The sequence below is a fragment of the Brassica napus genome, chromosome C7, assembly GCF_020379485.1.
Source record: "Brassica napus cultivar Da-Ae chromosome C7, Da-Ae, whole genome shotgun sequence".
In the NCBI taxonomy this organism is placed as follows: Eukaryota; Viridiplantae; Streptophyta; class Magnoliopsida; order Brassicales; family Brassicaceae; genus Brassica; species Brassica napus.
This window is the reverse complement of record NC_063450.1, coordinates 16,510,560-16,528,476: the sequence shown is the minus strand read 5'-3', so window position 1 is coordinate 16,528,476 and position 17,917 is coordinate 16,510,560. Positions and strand designations below refer to the sequence as shown.

The 17,917-nt window shown below is 40.0% G+C and overlaps 4 protein-coding genes across 4 annotated transcripts; 1 reads left to right on the top strand and 3 right to left on the bottom strand.

The window, feature by feature from the left end:
- Window positions 1–3,760: 3,760 nt before the first annotated feature.
- Window positions 3,761–4,548, top strand: LOC106363906 (late embryogenesis abundant protein 1). The gene is made up of 3 exons (XM_013803574.3): window positions 3,761–3,901; window positions 3,989–4,123; window positions 4,276–4,548. Exons 1-3 carry the CDS (start codon window positions 3,848–3,850, stop codon window positions 4,357–4,359), a joined length of 273 nt encoding a protein of 90 aa, XP_013659028.1. The 5' UTR covers window positions 3,761–3,847; the 3' UTR covers window positions 4,360–4,548.
- A 70-nt stretch (window positions 4,549–4,618) lies between these two features.
- LOC106452467 (dihydroxy-acid dehydratase, chloroplastic) lies at window positions 4,619–7,985 on the bottom strand. Its single transcript, XM_013894599.3, has 14 exons — window positions 7,294–7,985; window positions 7,147–7,218; window positions 7,019–7,066; window positions 6,790–6,944; window positions 6,514–6,708; window positions 6,335–6,446; window positions 6,181–6,250; window positions 6,016–6,074; window positions 5,792–5,915; window positions 5,624–5,694; window positions 5,458–5,559; window positions 5,283–5,363; window positions 4,993–5,151; window positions 4,619–4,889 (listed from the first exon to the last, which is right to left on the bottom strand). The coding sequence occupies exons 1-14, from the start codon at window positions 7,828–7,830 to the stop codon at window positions 4,839–4,841; spliced, it is 1,836 nt and encodes a 611-aa protein (XP_013750053.1). The 5' UTR covers window positions 7,831–7,985; the 3' UTR covers window positions 4,619–4,838.
- A 4,889-nt stretch (window positions 7,986–12,874) lies between these two features.
- LOC106363917 lies at window positions 12,875–13,939 on the bottom strand. Its single transcript, XM_013803580.2, has one exon. It carries the CDS (start codon window positions 13,937–13,939, stop codon window positions 12,875–12,877), a length of 1,065 nt encoding a protein of 354 aa, XP_013659034.2.
- A 1,812-nt stretch (window positions 13,940–15,751) lies between these two features.
- LOC106378186 (golgin subfamily A member 6-like protein 2) lies at window positions 15,752–16,945 on the bottom strand. Its single transcript, XM_013818359.3, has 2 exons — window positions 16,245–16,945; window positions 15,752–16,174 (listed from the first exon to the last, which is right to left on the bottom strand). Exons 1-2 carry the CDS (start codon window positions 16,639–16,641, stop codon window positions 15,891–15,893), a joined length of 681 nt encoding a protein of 226 aa, XP_013673813.1. The 5' UTR covers window positions 16,642–16,945; the 3' UTR covers window positions 15,752–15,890.
- Window positions 16,946–17,917: the final 972 nt, after the last annotated feature.

Genomic DNA, 17,917 nt, shown 5'->3' with positions numbered 1-17,917 from the left:
CTGGAAGGTTCTACGGTTTCAAGTTCAAAAAATGTTGCATCTCTAGAGGTTCGCAAGGAAGATATGGACAAGTTGTGGCATATGAGGCTTGGACATATGGGCGAGCGTGGGATGCAGATTCTGTCGAAGCATGATCTTCTTTGTGGTCATAAGACCAAGAGCCTTGAGTTCTGTGAGCACTGTGTGTTTGGGAAGCTGCACAGAAAGAAGTTTCCTAAGGTTGTTCATAAAACAAAAGGCACACTGGATAACATCCATTCAGATTGTTGGGGTCCCTCCAAGGTGGAGTCGCTGAAGGGTCACAGGTATTTTGTGTCCATGATTGATGACTATTCGAGGAAGACTTGGATAACATTCATGAAGCACAAAAGTGAAGCTTTCAACAGCTTCAAGGAGTGGAAGATACTGGTGGAGAATCAAACTGAGAATAAGATTAAGAGGCTTCGTACTGATAATGGTCTGGAATTCTGTTCAACAGAGTTCAATCAGTTTTGTAAGGATGCAGGGATTGCTAGGCATCATACAATCAGGTATACACCACAGCAGAATAGTGTAGCAGAGAGAATGAACCAGACATTGCTGGAGAGAGCGAGGTGCATGCTTTCTAATGCTGGTTTAGAGAAGAGGTTTTGGGCTGAGGCAGTGAACACGGCTTGTTATTTGATCAATCTTGGACCGCATACAGGGATCGAGTGTCGAATACCTAATGAGGTTTGGTCAGGCAGATCTGCTGATTATTCTATTCTGAGAGTCTTTGGTTGCACGGTTTACTATCATGTTAATGAAGGAAAGCTGGAACCAAGAGCGAAGAAGGGAGTGTTTATGGGCTATGAAGATGGTGTAAAGAGATACAGAGTTTGGTCTCCATCTGAGAAACGGGTTGTTATGAGCAGGAACGTTGTGTTTGATGAGAGTTCTATGTTCAAAGTTTCAGCTGAGTCTATTTCAGAAGCAGAGCAGGAGGATGTTGACAAGCAGGTGGAGCTGCAGGAAGTGCAGTCAGACTACCCAGGATCAACCGATCCAGTGTCAGGGAGCGATCGATCTACGCCAGACACAGGATTGGGTGATGGCAGAGATCTCCGATCGATATCCGACAACACGAGATCGATCGATCCTCAGGAAGAGAGCGAGCGATCGATGTCTGATGAGCAGCCTCAATCTTCCAATTCTGGAAATCAACGTATTGGGTCTGAAAAACGCAGTATTACTAAAGACAGACCAAGGAGAGTTGATGTTAGGCCACCAGAGAGATATCGGTTTGAAGATATGGTGGGTTATGCACTACAGGTTGCAGAGGAAGTGGACATTTACGAGCCGTCTACTTACAGAGAAGCCATTTCAAGTTATGCATCTGAGAAATGGTTTGCTTCAATGGGAGATGAGATGGAATCTCATGAAAAGAATCACACATGAGATCTGGTCACACTACCACCTGGGAGAAAAGTTGTGACTTGCAAGTGGATTTATAAGATAAAAGAAGGCCAGTCACCAGAAGAGGGAGTCAAGTATAAATCTCGAGTTGTTGCTAGAGGTTTCAGTCAAAGAGAAAGCGTGGACTACAATGAGATATTCTCACCCGTGGTCAGACACACCTCTATCAGAGTGCTATTGGCGATAGTAGCACGTCAGGATCTGGAGTTGGAGCAACTTGATGTGAAGACTGCTTTTCTTCATGGAGAGCTTGAGGAGGAGATCTATATGACTCAGCCAGAGGGTTTTCTATTTCCTGGTAAAGAAGATCACGTGTGAAAGTTGAGGAAGTCGCTGTATGGACTTAAGCAGTCTCCTAGACAGTGGTACAAGAGGTTTGACAGCTATATGGTCAAGTTGGGCTACGACAGGAGTCCTTATGACTGTTGTGTCTACATGAGCAAGGTGGAGGATGAGTCGTATATCTACCTGGTGTTGTATGTAGACGACATGCTGATAGCTGCCAAGAAGAAGTGTTATGTTCAGAAGCTGAAAGAACTACTGAGTTCTGAGTTTGAGATGAAAGATTTGGGTGCTGCGAGGAAGATTGTAGGAATGGAGATCTTCAGGGATAGGACGAAGAAGAAGCTGTTCTTGTCACAAAAGGCCTACATTGAAAAGGTCTTGACAAGATTCGGGATGCTTAATGTTAAGCCTATCGATACTCCATGTGCTGTAAATTTTCATCCTACCATGAGTGATGAAATGTCTGAAAGGGAAATCGATTATATGTCACGTGTTCCTTATGCTAGTGATGTAGGAAGTTTGATGTATGCTATGGTTTGTACAAGACCAGATCTTGCACACGCAGTCAGTGTTGTGAGTAGGTTCATGGTTCAGCCGCGAAAGGAGTACTGGATCGCTGTGAAGAGGATTTTCCGATACCTTAAGGGTACATCTGATATTGGTCTTGTCTATGGAGACAAGGATTCAAGACTGGTTACTGGGTATTCTGATTCGGATTATGCAGGAGATGTGGACAGCAAGAGATCCATGACTGGTTACGTATTTACTTTGGGTGGTTCTACTGTGAGCTGGAAGGCGACTTTGCAGTCGACAGTGACTTTGTCTACAACTGAGGCAGAGTATATGACATTGACAGAAGCTGCTAAGGAGGCAATATGGTTGAGAGGATTGGTCAGTGATCTTGGTCTTCATCATGATCAGGCTACTGTGTTCTGTGATAGCTTAAGGCTATCTGCTTAGCCAAGGATCAGGTTCATCATAAGAGAACCAAGCATATCGATGTAAAATACCATTTTCTGAGAGATGAGAAGAGGATTGAAGTGAAGAAGGTAGGAACAACTGATAATCCTGCGGATATGTTCACTAAGTCGGTTCCTCATAGCAAGTTCAAGCATTGTCTTGATTTGCTAAACATCTCAAGCTGTTAAATCTGGCCCTGATGGGCGTTTGGCCCTGAGGGGCATCTGGCTCGAAGAGAGCATATGGCCCAAGTGAGGGCATCTGGCTCTGAGGAGCATCTAGTCTGACGGGACATCTGACATCTGAGTCGACGGAACATCTGAACAAAGAGAGAGTCTGGTACATCTATATTCTGAGCACGAAGAAGTGCATTCTGGTACATCTGATTATGGAGGATTCAAGTCAAGGTGGAGATTTGTTGAATAATGCCTTGAATCTGTTGGGCCTTAGTCTTTTTTGAGGCCCACTAGTGCTAGAGTTTTCCGGGACACAACTATATATATTTTGTGTCTCCTCTAAACCTAGTTAGCAGCCATAGAGAAACTAGACCTGATCTTCTTGTAGACAGATCTTTGTAATTCCTCCATCAATAAAATCTCTCTTCGCCCGTGGACGTAGCCGTTAGGAGTGAACCACATTAAATCTCTGTATCTTTCTTTATTGTTTATCCATCTGTTAATCTATATCTTCTCACATCAGTCACAGCATAATCAATATATAAATTCTAAAACGAGTATTTGCCTCAATCATGTTAGTGTTCTTGTTTTCTTAGTGATTGATTCGCATTTCTTCACAACCGTTTTTAACTTTAACAAACTTCAGTATGTAAGTACATTAGATTTCCATGATCGATATAAATTCTTAGCTTCTTTGGTATTCAATTTACTTATCCTCATTTCCAAAGTAAGACAAACAAAATAAAAGTAAAACAACAAAACAAAGTAAAAATTAGAGAACAAGTCAAAAAAACATAAATGGCCACCCACAAATCTCTCGAGCGGAGTTAACTCATTTCTTCTTCACCACAAACACCATAATCCGAATCATGAAAAAAGAACACTATAAATTGACTTGTCATCACGAAATGAAAATATCAATCAGTCAATCAAAGCTCATTTATCATCCAAAGAAAGAACCACACTTTTTATAAGTTAAAGTTGATAAAATCATGTCGAACTTGCAACAATCGTACAATGCTGGGCAGACCAGGGGCCAAGCTAACGTATCTCTCATCCCATTTCTTGTTTTAATCGCTAATATAAACATGATTTTGGTTATGAAATAAATGTATATATTGGTGATATGGCAGGAGAAGGCCGAGCAATGGACTGAATCAGCCAAGGAAACTGCACACAACGCTTGCGACAAGACTGCTAACGCAGCTCAGTCCACCAAAGAATCTGCCCAGCACGGGCAACAACAAGCCTCTGGTTTCATCCAACAAGTAATTTCGATAAACTAATGTTTAACCATTGTTAATTATATACTACTACTATATATGATATGAACTAGTGTTGTCCAATAAAATGATATGAATTAGTAAGAAGCTAAACTTGTATTGATCTAGACTAACGATGAAAATGTTTTCGGGGACAGACCGGAGAGTCGGTGAAGAATATGGCTCAGGGTGCGGTTGATGGTGTCAAGAACACTCTTGGAATGAATGAGAAGAAGAAATGAGAAACTATTATACTTCTCATATTATATTATTCAATTATTTTGGAGATCTCTCTAAAGTTTGAAAATTTCTTGTTTTACTAACTAATTTTGTAATAAAGTTTTGATATTTTTTTGTTCTTTTTAACAAGATCTTGTCATGAGACATGGCATAAGTAATAAAATGGTGGGAGTCACCCATTCTATACGTTAGTAGTGGTGCCCATTTCTCGCAACACATTCTTAATTTTAAGAAAATGTATATTTTACAAATGAATCTGAATGGAGAAAAATAAGTGTTTTTATTGAATAATAATGCAAAATTGTCTTTATTGGCAACATACAAGTTCTCATTTTGACAGAAGAGAGAAACAAATTGTAAAAAACAAACCATGCAAATGATCCAGAAGCTACAATGATACTAAAGAAATGACCGTACAGTTTCCCTCGTGAACATGCTACTTTCTGTTGCTCATTCACAAAAACTGCTCAGAGATGTCGAGCTACTCATCAGTCACGCATCCAGCTGAAGCCGATTGCACATTCTTGATGTACTGTTTTAGAGTTTGTCATCCAAAAACCATTGTTTTAGCAAATAATCCAACAAATAAGACAGAGAGATACGTACATTACGAGTAGTGGTTTCATTGATAGTACCTTGTATAGAACTCCGCGGTTAACCTTGTAAGCAGGAGCAGTCCATTTCTTTCTTCGCGCATTCATCTCTTCGGCCGAGACTTGTGTGTCTATTCTCTTCTTTCCTATGTCGATTGTGATTATGTCTCCATTCTCTACCAGACCAATTGGACCACCTTCCTGCATATATAAATAGTATGTGAAAACCGAGGAAAATCTCTCATCACTAACCATCTTCACATTAATGTCTGTTTTGGTACTTGTAATATTACAAAAGCAGAGCCAGTGGACAGACAGAAAGAAAAACAAACCTGAGCCTCAGGACAAATGTGGCCAACAACGAAACCGTGTGACCCACCCGAGAACCTACCATCAGTCAGCAATGCACATTCCTGCAAGTGCCAACAACAAGACAAAGTGTGTTCACAAACATAAAGCATGCGTTATCTCAATAAAAGAAAGTGTGTTTCAAGTAAAAGGTGGTACCTTTCCAAGACCGGCACCCATTATAGCACTAGTTGGTGTCAACATCTCAGGCATGCCTGGACCTCCTTTAGGACCCTCTCCTCTGATAACAACCACTGTTCCCTGTAACAAACGATATACATTCTCAGCAGACAGACAGTACAAATTTAATCAGAAAGGCAATTACTTTAAAACTCATCGGGTCTGCTGATATAGCAGCCAACATAGATTCCTCTCCTTCAAATACAAGTGCAGGACCTGATACAGAATAGTTACCATTGTATAAACCCTAATACTGTGAAGTGTTTAACTAGACAGTTGGGTGTAAGGGGACATGAGAGTGAATCAGCATTACCAGAGAAATATAACCCTTCTTTGCCGGTTATCTTTGCTACAGAACCCTCTGGTGCAAGGTCTCCTCTCAAGATTTGAATGTGTCCAGTCTCCTTGATTGGGTTTGACACAGGTCTAATTATAACCTGGAAACTTTTACAAGTCATAATCAGAGAAATGTATAATTAACATCCACCATAATCAAGAAGAAATGAAATAACCAGTAACATTACAAACAAACCGGACCTGGTTTTCTGGTAAGCGAGGGACGTTTTCCAAATTCTGAGCCAAAGTCTGCCCTGTGACTGGTAGGAGACAAGAACAAAATAGTAACGCAATCATGTTTGTAAGCAACTCACATCAATCCAAAATGTTAATTCAGAGTTTCTAAAACGCTTTAACAATCTATACCAGTGATACAATCCCCATCCATAAATCCAGCTTCTAATAGATAACGAAGAACAGCTGGTGTTCCACCAATCTGTAGATCAAGTAGCAACAACAACAATTATACAAAATGATCAATAACTAATAATCCAAACGATATTGCCAAAGACGCACGCACCTTATGTATATCTTCCATAACATACTTCCCACTTGGTTTAAGGTCTGCTAGAAATGGAACAGCGTCGCTGACCTTCTGGAAATCGTCAAGGGTCAACTCCAAACCCACAGACCTGGAATAATCTTCGTTTATTACATCAGTCTATTGTGTTCCATGATAATGATAAGCAAAAGTTATACCTGGCAATAGCAATTAAATGCAATACAGCGTTGGTTGATCCCCCAAGAGCCATGACTGTGACCATCGCATTACGAAGTGATTTAGGAGTGATAATGTCACGGGGTTTCAAGTCCATCTTTAGCAATTCTACAAGATATTTTCCGGCTAACCGGCACTCGTCCAGCTTTAACGGGTCTTCAGCGGGTATTGAAGAGCTTCAAGAATAAAAGTTAAAAGAACCACATAAATTGTTTAGTCTGGAGGAATGTATGGTCACTAGTGTTTGCAAGGCTAACCTGTAAGGAAGGGACATTCCCATGGCTTCGATTGCAGAAGCCATTGTATTAGCAGTGTACATGCCACCACAGGCTCCAGCTCCAGGACACGCGTTATGGAGGACAGTCTTCCTCTGTTCATCACTTATGGACCCACCAACAAATTCTCCATAACTCTGAAAAAGTACAACACACATAAGTACTGTGGATCTCTTAAGCATACATAACATAATCCAGGCAACAACTGTACCTGGAAAGCAGATACTATGTCATATGTCTTCTCTTGAAAATGTCCTGGCTGCAATAAAATCCAAAAGGTTTAGGGTATAATGAACTATCTGCTTAACTATTAATTAGAAAACTTGGTAAGTACAGTACCTTGATGGTTCCACCATAAACCATAATCCCAGGTCTGTTAAGCCTTCCCATGGCCATAATAGTTCCAGGCATCTAAGAAACAAAACAAAAGGAATCAAATCAATCACATAACCATAAAGATGAAACCAAGAAAGAAAAAAAGCTTACATTTTTATCACAACCAGGAATAGAGATGTTGCCATCATACCACTGAGCGCTCATAACAGTCTCAATACTATCAGCAATCAAATCTCTAGACTGCAAACTGAAACACATCCCTCTGGTTCCCATAGAGATAGCATCACTCACACCAATCGTGTTGAACCTAAACCCAACCATCCCAGCTTTCTCCACTCCCTCCTTCACCGCCTCGGACAGCCGGAGCAGATGCATATTGCAGGTGTTGCCTTCGTACCACACGGAGGAAATCCCGATCTGGGGTTTCAGCAAATCGTCGTCGGATAAGCCCACGCCGTGGAGGATGGCTTGTGAGCCGCCTTGGGACTTGGGCTCGGTGATTCTTGAGCTGTACTTGTTGAGCTTGTTGGAGGAGTCCGTGAGAGGAGGGGAGGGGTCGGCGGTTACGGGTTGGGCGGCGCAGGAGAAGGTTGGTCGGCGGCGGCGGCGAGAGTCGAGGGTGTTGGAGGAGCGGACATTGTGTGGAGGGAAGAGAGTGGCGCGTGGGGAGAGGATGGTGGCGTGCATTGCGGCGCGTGCCGTTTAAGCAAATGAAGTTTGAAACTTGCAGAGATTGCGTTGCGGCGCGGGGAGGCAAGTATACGAAAGTTGTTAGAAGTCTGAGAGAGAGAGTGAGAGACCAACGTGCTACTGCTAATGCTACCAAACTTCAGATAAGTAGGGTTTGTCAGAACCAGTCCACCAGGGAACAAAAGAGATCGGTTGAGGTTAGTGTTTAGTCCGGTTTAAATGTTGTACCAATTTGAAATTGTATAATTATAACCGAATGTATTTTTTTTTGGTTTTCAATGACCACCACCTGAAATTAAATTGGAACTTAAACGAATGTTTCGAATACTCTCTTTGTAGTATTTTATCATTGAAATTCAAAAGTTAAAACCATATGAAAAAAATCCTTAAATGGGAAATAAAACTGAGCTAGAACAAGTAAATATTCGGAAAAAAACAAAAGTTGGTGGAAAATGAGATTTATATTTTTTTTTAAAGAGAGTTATATGAACTCAAAATCATGTGAAAGAACATTGAAAGATACAAATAATACAAACCAATTTAAAACTCTTACGTTCGAAAAGATATAAACAAAAAAAAAAACTAAAAGCTAAAATAAAACAACTTTAATCAAAAGATGATATTAAATAGGTATAGTTTTGAAAATTAAGGTGTTAAAATAGACGAAATAATTAGTTGGATTATTTAAATGTATAACAAAAAAAATTGTACATTAAAAAGTATATTGAAATATATAGGTCTGAGTAACTGGATCTAATCCGGTATGTTTTCCAGATAGGAGTCTATTCAATCGGGAGAGAACGCTATGCACATCGATAGAGAGAGAAAGCAACACCTTCTTCGAGCATATTCAAGTGGATTGACAAGGAGGTTCTCGCATGTGACTCATGACAATCAAAGGGTTGGGCAATAGGAGATATGAAGGAGATTTTCAAAAGTGGCTGGCTGGAAGGAACATAGCTCTAGTTTTTGCTCAGTATTCAGTTTTTAATATATGCACAAATTGCTGTAAAAGAATGGAAAAATTGTTTGTATTATTAATGATCAATAGAGGTTCCTTTATATAGGAATTACAAAGTATAGATGAAAAGAAATTATCCAAAACCTAATCCAACAGGAAATAAGAAAACTACTAAAACAGAGAAAATGAAAAACTAGTAATCCTTGGCCGACTAGGAACTTGGCCGCCTCTCTCTCCCACGGTTGGGTCTTATCTTGGTTTTGGTTATGGGTCATCCACTTAATGATTTATAACATTCCCCCTTGGATGTCATAACCATATGGATTTGTATCATGCACGATGTTGTCTCGTTAAAACCTTCTAGGAAAACCAAAAACCCAGCGTGGGAAAAATAGAAACCGTAGATAGGAAAAAGAGTACAACGCATGAAACTCCCCCTGATGAATGCATCACTGAAGATCCTTCAGCTGGCGCATTCCTATTTGATGAACGAGTTTCTTGAACGTTGAGGTTGGCAGAGACTTGGTGAAGAGATCGGCCGAATTATCACTGGACCGAACTTGAACCACTTGAACTTCCTTTGCCTTCTGCAGATCGTGGGTGAAGAAGAATTGGGTAAGATATGCTTCGTTCTATCTCTCTTGATGTATCCATCTTTGAGCTGAGCTATGCAAGCTGCATTGTCCTCATAGATGATCGTTGGCTCTTCCTGTTCCACGGCCAAACCACTCTCTACACGGATGTGTCCGGTCATGTTCCTCAACCACACAAGCTCACGGCTTGCTTCATACATTGCTATGATCTCGGCATGATTGGACGATGTGGCCACTAGGGCTTTTTTTGTGGACCGCCAACATACTGCAGCCCCACCATATATAAACACATATCCTGTTTGAGATCTAGCATTATGTGGGTCAGATAAGTACCCATCATCTGCATATCCGACCAAACTCTCTCCTGGCTGGTCGGTATAGAACAATCTGAGATCCTTTGTTCCTTGCAGATATCTGAACAAGTGTTTTATTCCATTCCAGTGCCTTTGAGTTGGACAAGAGTTAAATCTAGATAATAGATTCACGGCAAAACAAATGTCTGGTCTAGTGTGGCTAGCCAAGTACATTAAAGCTCCAATGGCACTTAAGTAAGGCACTTCCGGACCGAGCACTTTCTCGTCCGGTTTCTTTGGTCCGAACGGATACTTCTCTAGGTCTAAGGACCTCACGACCATAGGACTCGACAACGGATGAGCCTGGTCCATATTAAACTTCTTGAGTATCTTTTCTGTATATGCCAACTGATGCACAAGGATTCCATTGTTTACATACTCAAGTTGCAGTCCCAAACAGAACTTAGTTTTCCCTAAGTCTTTCATTTCGAATTCTTTCTTTAGACATTCGACTGTTTGGAAATCTCTCCTGAGGTTCCTATAATGTTCAGGTCGTCCACATAAACCGACATGATTACAAAGCCCTTGTTGTCGAATTTCTTTATAAAAATACATGGACTTATTGGATCGTTCTTATAACCCTCTTTCACTAGGTACTCTAATAATCTATTGTACCACATTCGAACTGATTGTTTCAAACCGTACAAGGCTTTATTCAGCTTAATACAATGTTGTTCTCGAGAACCTTTCTTATCTTTGAGCTCAATACCCTCTGGAACTTTCATATAGATTTCATTATCCAGTGGTCCGTACAAGTATGCAGTCACTACATCCATTAGGCGTAAATCAAGCTTTTCTTTTATGGCCAGACTGATTAGAAATCGTAATGTAGTTGCATCCACCACAGGGGAGTACGTCTCCTCATAATCTATTCCTGGTCTCTGTGAGAATCCTTGTGCAACAAGCCGTGCTTTATATCTCAATACTTCTCCTTTATCATTTCTTTTCCTCACAAAGACCTATTTGTATCCCACTAGTTTGACATCTCTTGGTGTCACGGTTATAGGGCCAAAAACGCCTTGTTTCTTTAATGATTCTAACTCCATGTTTATAGCTTCTTTCCATTTGATCCAATCTGATCTTTGCATGCATTCATATATGGACGTGGGTTGTAGATCCTCATCTATTTCCATGATCTCAAGTGCTACTTTATATGCAAATATATCATCGACGTCGATATCTTTTCTGTTCCATTTCGTTCCAGACATTATATAATTGATAGAGATCTCTTGATTATCCAGACCTGGTATACCCTGGAGTTCAGCGTCCCGAACCTCATTATATGGTACCATTGGTCGAACCGGTTCATTCGGTATGACCGGCCCACTCGACTCGACCGTTCTGGTCGGCTCGGCCGGTCCATCAATGTCATGGACGGTTTCCTTAATGCTCTCGGGTCCGGCACCTCTCTTGGACTTCCGAGGCTGTTTATCTTTGGAACCAATAGGTCTACCACGTTTTAGACGTTGTTTAGACTCTGTAGCCACTTGACTTTGTCCCTTCTGGACTTCTATTCTTATAAGTGCATTACAAGCCGGTATGTATGACTTTGTCACTCTATTCGGGTCAGCAAATGAATCCGGCAATTGATTAGCTAGCTTTTGAAGATGTATTATCTTTTGGACTTCCATATCACATTCTTTAGTCCGAGGATCTTGCCAAGATATTGATGGTCGAGACCATTCTATTTCTTTGCTCAACCGGCTGTTATCTCCCCCTAAGGTCGGATATGTGGACTCATCAAAGTGTGAGTCTGCATATCTGGCCTTAAACAAATCACCGGTTGTTGGCTCAAGATACTTTATAATGGTTGGGGAGTCATATCCAACGTATATTCCCATCCTCCTTTGTGGTCCCATTTTAGTTCTCTGTGGTGGAGCAATTGGAACGTAAACGGCACATCCAAATGTTTTGATGTGGGACACGTCTGGCTCATGACTCATGAGTAACAGGGATGGCGAATATCTATGCTCACTAGATGGCCTGATGCGAATCAGTTCTGCTGCATGTAATAATGCATGTCCCCACGCTGATACCGGGAGTTTAGACCTCATGAGTAATGGTCGGGCTATCAGCTGTATGCGTTTAATAAAAGATTCGGCCAAGCCGTTCTGTGTATGTACATGTGCCACAGAGTGTTCCACACTTACCCCCATGGACATACAGTACTCGTTAAACGCCTGGGACGTAAACTCACCAGCATTGTCTAGACGTATAGTCTTTAAAGGAAAATCTGGAAAATGTGCTTTCAGTCTTATGATCTGAGCAAGCAGGCGTGCAAATGCCAAATTTCGTGTGGATAGTAGGCAAACATGCGACCATCTGGTCGATGCATCAATCAGGACCATGAAATACCGAAACGTCCCACTAGGTGGGTGTATTGATCCACATATATCTCCCTGAATCCTTTCCAGAAAATTTATGATTTCCTTATTCACTTTGACTAGTGAAGGCCTAGTTATGAGTTTCCCTTGTGCACATGCTGCACATGTGAGATTATATGGGACAACTCCTTTGAATGTGTGCCCTTTTGAATTCATTATCAGTTTTCGCATCATACTAGTACCGGGATGGCCAAGCCGGTCATGCCATAGAGTGAAATTGTCGCAGGCATTAGCCTCGATCATACTGATCTTTGCATAGTATAGACCAGTAGCTATTGCGGGTACAGTCTCTTGGACCGTCCTATTGCCTTTGGTGATCGAAAATATGTTAAGGAATTCTTTATTTCCTTCTTCCCAAGTTTCAAGGTGGAAACCGTTCAATCTTATATCCTTGAAACTCAATAGGCTCCTTTTAAAACTGGGGGAATATAAGGCATTTTTAATCTCTAGACGAGTGCCTTTAGGCATCAATATATAAGCCTGGCCGTGACCCTCAATCAGGCCGGCCACACCCGCAATAGTGTGTATGTTTGCACTTTGCATTATGAGATTGACGAAGTATCTTTTGTCTCTAAGAATTGTGTGACTTGAGCCACTATCCACCACGAGTATACTCATCTCATTCATTCTATATAAGAAGATTTCTAATCTCAGAGACTTTTAAAACTTTAAAGCTTTCATATTATAAATTCAAACAATAAAAATAAAAACACCAAACCAATCAAAGAACAATCAAAAATAAAAGTCAAATTAGTCTTTAAGACAATCTGATGTTTCATGATCCATTGGATCATCCTTTTCATGGTCGAAATCATCATCAACATCATACCCATTGTCGTGAACCATATGAGCTTCTGGATTCTTGTTCTTAAGACTCTCTTGATAGAGTTCACATAGATGTTTAGGGGTTCTACAGTTCTTGGCCCAATGGTTACTCACCCCACACCTGTGACAAACGGATTTGGTCGAGTAAAACGGCTTGGATATACCGCCTCCACCGCGGCCAAAATTGGCTCTTCCACGGCCATAGTTGGAACCACGACCACGGTTATTGTGGTTTCCATATCCACGGCCATAAGTATAATTGTCACGGCCATATGTGTAATTCTCACGGCCACCACGTCCCTTATACCCACCACGGCCTCTGCCGTGTGTTCTTCTCTCATTATAGACATGGTTGCTTTCTTTGGGATCTTTCTCTTCATGTTCAGCTTTGTGAGCTTCTGGTAATGGTGCTAAACCTGGAGGTCTCATCTCACTGTTCTTCATGAGCAGTTCATTATTAGCCTCGGCCATAAGTAGGCACGAGATCAGATCAATATATGTGGCGAATCCTCTCTCTCTATACTGCTGCTGCAGCAACACATTTGTTGAATGAAATGTAGAGAAGGTCTTATCAAGTAACTCTTTCTCGGTTACTTCTTCATCACAAAGTCTCATCATTGAAACTATTTTCAACAATACAGAATTGTATTCATCCACGGACTTATAGTCCATGAATCTGAGATTCTTCCACTCATATCTAGCCTTTGGAAGTAGCACCATTTTCTGGTGATCATATCTACGCTGTAAAGCGGTCCAAAGGTCTAGTGGATTTTCCATTGTCAGGTACTGATCCTTTAAACCTTCAATGAGGTGATGGCGTATAATACTAATCGCCCTGTATCTGTTTTTATCATTCTCATTGTTTCCCTCGATGATAGTATCACCGAGTCCCTTTGACCTCAGGTTGATCTTTGTATCTAGCGCCCACTGTAAATAGTTATCTCCTGAGAGATTAAGGGCTGCGTAGTCTAGATTTGAGATTTTCGACATCTGGATCACATTGTCATTTAAAATTCAGATTCTCAATGTGATCATTCGACCATAAGACTTTTAAAAGAAATCGGCTACAAGCATGCCTTATGCGGCCATGTAATCAATCAATAGGATCGGCTACGTAAATCTACTTGACCATGGTGCGAACAATCCTAATTTATGATTCTACATGTGGCAGAGAGATTAAGGCCACACGGCCATATGCTTTTATCAATGTAATCAGATTCGAATTCGTATGTTCTATATGCTGGTCGATTTTAAACAATACGGATGCAATTCAATTCAGATTTAGATGTAATGCAAACAATCTTAGCAATTCGATTTCTATTGGATTCAATTTATAAATTTAGGGTTTCAATTAAGCAATACAGGCTGCTGGTTTAATCAATATGAATTCAAGGTTTCAAAGCCTTTAGGATTTAAATCCGATTTAGATTTATTCAAGCAATCTATCAATCCTAAAACCTCAGATCATCAAACACTCAATCAAGATCAATTTAAATCGGATTCAATCTTTTAGGTTTAGGGTTTCGATTCCAGAATTAGGGTTTCTTAAATTCAGATCAGGAACAATCAATAACATCAATCAATATGTTCTAAGGAATCAATTTCTATATCTAGTTATTAGATTGTCGATTTTAGATTGTAGGTTTTAGGGTTTTGATCAAGAACATGGGATTCCATAATAATGGATTGGGGGTTTTAGGTTTGATCATTATGTTCTCAGATTAAGTATGTACCTTTGTTTTGTAGGTCTGAACCGGACCACCAAAGATCAGAGACGAGCTGAGACGAACGGACGCGGGACGGCTCCTATCGGGTCGTGTTGCCGAGGACGATCGCGAGCTTGTTTCTTCTCGCGGACGGTTCCGTCTGGTCGGGGATTTGATCTGAGCTGGACGCAAGCTGAGCTGAGGCTGAGGACGTTGGACACGAACATGGAACGTCTGAAGTTGAGCTTGATCGGAGTTGAGATGAGATGGTGGTCGTCTAGGATCGTCGCCGCTGGCTTAGGGTTTTAGGGTTTATAGGTTTCGATTTTGTCTCAGGGTTTTGGAGTCTATCGTGCTGATAACGTGTTGTAAAAGAATGCGGAAATTGTCTGTGTTATTAATGATCAATAGAGTTCCTTTATATAGAAATTACAAAGTATAGATAAAAGGAAATTATCCAAAACCTAATCCAACAGGAAATAGGAAAACTACTAAAACAGAGAAAAGGAAAAACTAGTAACCTTGGCCGACTAGGAACTTGGCCGTCTCTCTCTTCCACGGTTGGGCCTTGTCTTGGTCTTGGTTATAGGTCATCCACTTAATGATTTATAACACAAATGTATTTTTTTTAAAAACTGCATTTCATTGTAAAAGCCGAACATCCTTTTTCTTTTGAGTTATGGGTCCTTGGTGGACCTTCGGCTACAAGCTAGGCTTTAACTCATGGTATGGGTTAATATGTCTTTAGAGAGAAATAGCATTTTGGTCGAACTTGGGACGATGCCCATTGCCCAACATCAACAATGTTTTGAGGAAATACATTTTGTTTGTTTTTATTGTTGATCTGTTTTGTTTGTAAATTTTAATTAAATCGAAAACCGGACTGCATCGAAATTTAGAAGTTATGTGTGTATAGTAATGTCACTGGTATGAGCTGATTAAGAGACAGCAAAGTTACTTTACCGCTGTACGTATACCCAAACGAAATGGTTCATGATCATTATTGCTGAATGATTGTATGATGAGTGAGTATTTTACACAAAAACATATGATTTATTAACTTATTTTTTGTGTCGTCATGTGCTTTTCAATCTTGTAGTGCTATAACTTGCTATTTCCAATATAAAAAGATAAACAAACCAAAAGAGAAATAATATGTGACATTGTTGATCAAAGATTCTCTGACGAGTGAGATATCATCACTGTTGCAGGAAGACTGTTTTGACTTTGAAGTGTTATGTACATTCCACACATTTGGTCTTCAAAATCATCAGATTCATTGATGCAAACGATGCTCCTTTCTTCTTATTCTTCTTGCTTCCAAGAATCCTCAGACTCTGTCTAAGTATATCAATCTCTCTTTCCTTCTCATACTTTTCTCTATCCATCAAAGCTATTTTCTCTTTTAATGTCTCAATTGTATCTTCTTTAACTCTAACTTCATTTCTCAGTTCCTCCACTGTCTTAACTGCTTCTTCTTCACCTTTCCCCTCAAGTTGCCTTTGCATTGTTGCCTCTCCTACAAGTAACCCACTATCAGAGATCAATACATTATCAAAATAAAAACTCTAAGTTGAAGCTTTTTTTACCAGAAGAGGAAGAAGTTGTGTGGATGATGAGATGATCAAGCTCATTCTTGATAGCTAAATAGAGTTGTTTCCATTTCTCAACGGCTTCATCTCTCACTGCTCTCTCCACACACATCTCCTCAACAACCCATTTCCAGTATTCTCTCTCCTCTGTTGTTGTTGTCTTTGCTTCCTCTCTCTCCTCCACTTTCTTCCTTAGCCTCTTCACTTGCTCTCTTAGCTTCTTCCTCTCTTTCCCCCACTCTCTCTCCGCCTCTCTAAGTTTATCAAACATCACTTTCTCTCGCTCATCCACCTCTCTTCTCATGTGTCTTCTTCCTCTTCTTTTTTCAGTTGAAGACTCCTTCTTGACACTTCTCATACTTGGTCTCTCTTGCTTGCTTGTGCAACCACCCATATCTAGTCTTGTGGATGTTTCTTCTTAGGACATGAACAAAGAATGTTAATGGAAGGGTCTCTCTCTCTTGAATGTGTGTTCTTATTTAACTTCTGATGTAGAGAGGCTCCTCTTCATTTAATGAAGAGAAGTCATTATTGTGAGTGAAGAAGCTCTACTAGTACTACTCTACCATATTTATACATGGCCTCCAGAAAAGCATCTCACAACCGTAATTTCTCTAGCTTTCTTTTCACTCACATGTGTAACATACTACAGTTAAAAAGTATATTGAATTTGGTGGGGAATGGAATAAATTAAGAGGCGAGTGATGGGAGATGTCAGAAAAGAAGGTAGAAATAGTGTTGAGAGGATTAGGTTTAAGGACATGGAAAACTACAACACCATATTCTCATCCATTTACCAATCAATGGTGTGGGCTTTCTTTGTTTTTTCACATGGTCCACTTCAAAACTATTTGGATGCGACCCTCTCTCTTATAACTCTAGATAATCTATACTCCATATAATATATATACTATATAAGTCTTCACTTCATATTACTAATCAGTTTCCATAGTCACAAGTCTACAAAAAAAGAAGGAGACAACTTAGTGTAGATCTCACATTAAGAGGTGAATAGACATACCTGTTTTTGGGTGGCTCAAGGGACAAATTAATCATATGGAGGAAGAGACAAAAGTTAGACTGTTGTCTAATCATAATTTTATTCATATGAATAGTTTATATATAGATACTTAGGTTTTACAGCCACATAATCAATTAAAACGATTAGGTTGGTCCCATGATATTTATTTGTGGGAATTAGAATTTAGTGTGTTTTTGGCTGGTTTAAGCTGTCCTTCACGTGAACTTCCATCTTAATATGGCTCTGTCTTTAATCTTTTCCATTAGTTAGAAGAATCATTCACTATTACTTGGTGTTTTGTCTCCCTAATTTTGGTCGTTCTTTTGGTGAAAAAATTGATTACTTGGAAAAGCACTGAAGCAGCTAATAGCTTCATTTACTTTTAGTGGCACAGTAAATAAAAGAGATAAATGTGCTGGTTTTGGGTTTCTGCCACTTTTCTCCGTATTGAAAATAATGAACGCAATAAACTATACTCCTTCCGTTTCGTATTAAGTGTCATTTTAGAAAAAAATTTCAGTTACAAATAAGTGTCGTTTTCAATTTTCATTGCAAAATTTATTAATTTTATGCATCAATTTATTTTTTTATTGGTTGAAATATGGTTAGGTGTATAGTTAATGGTGTTTTTGTATAGGAAATATATAAA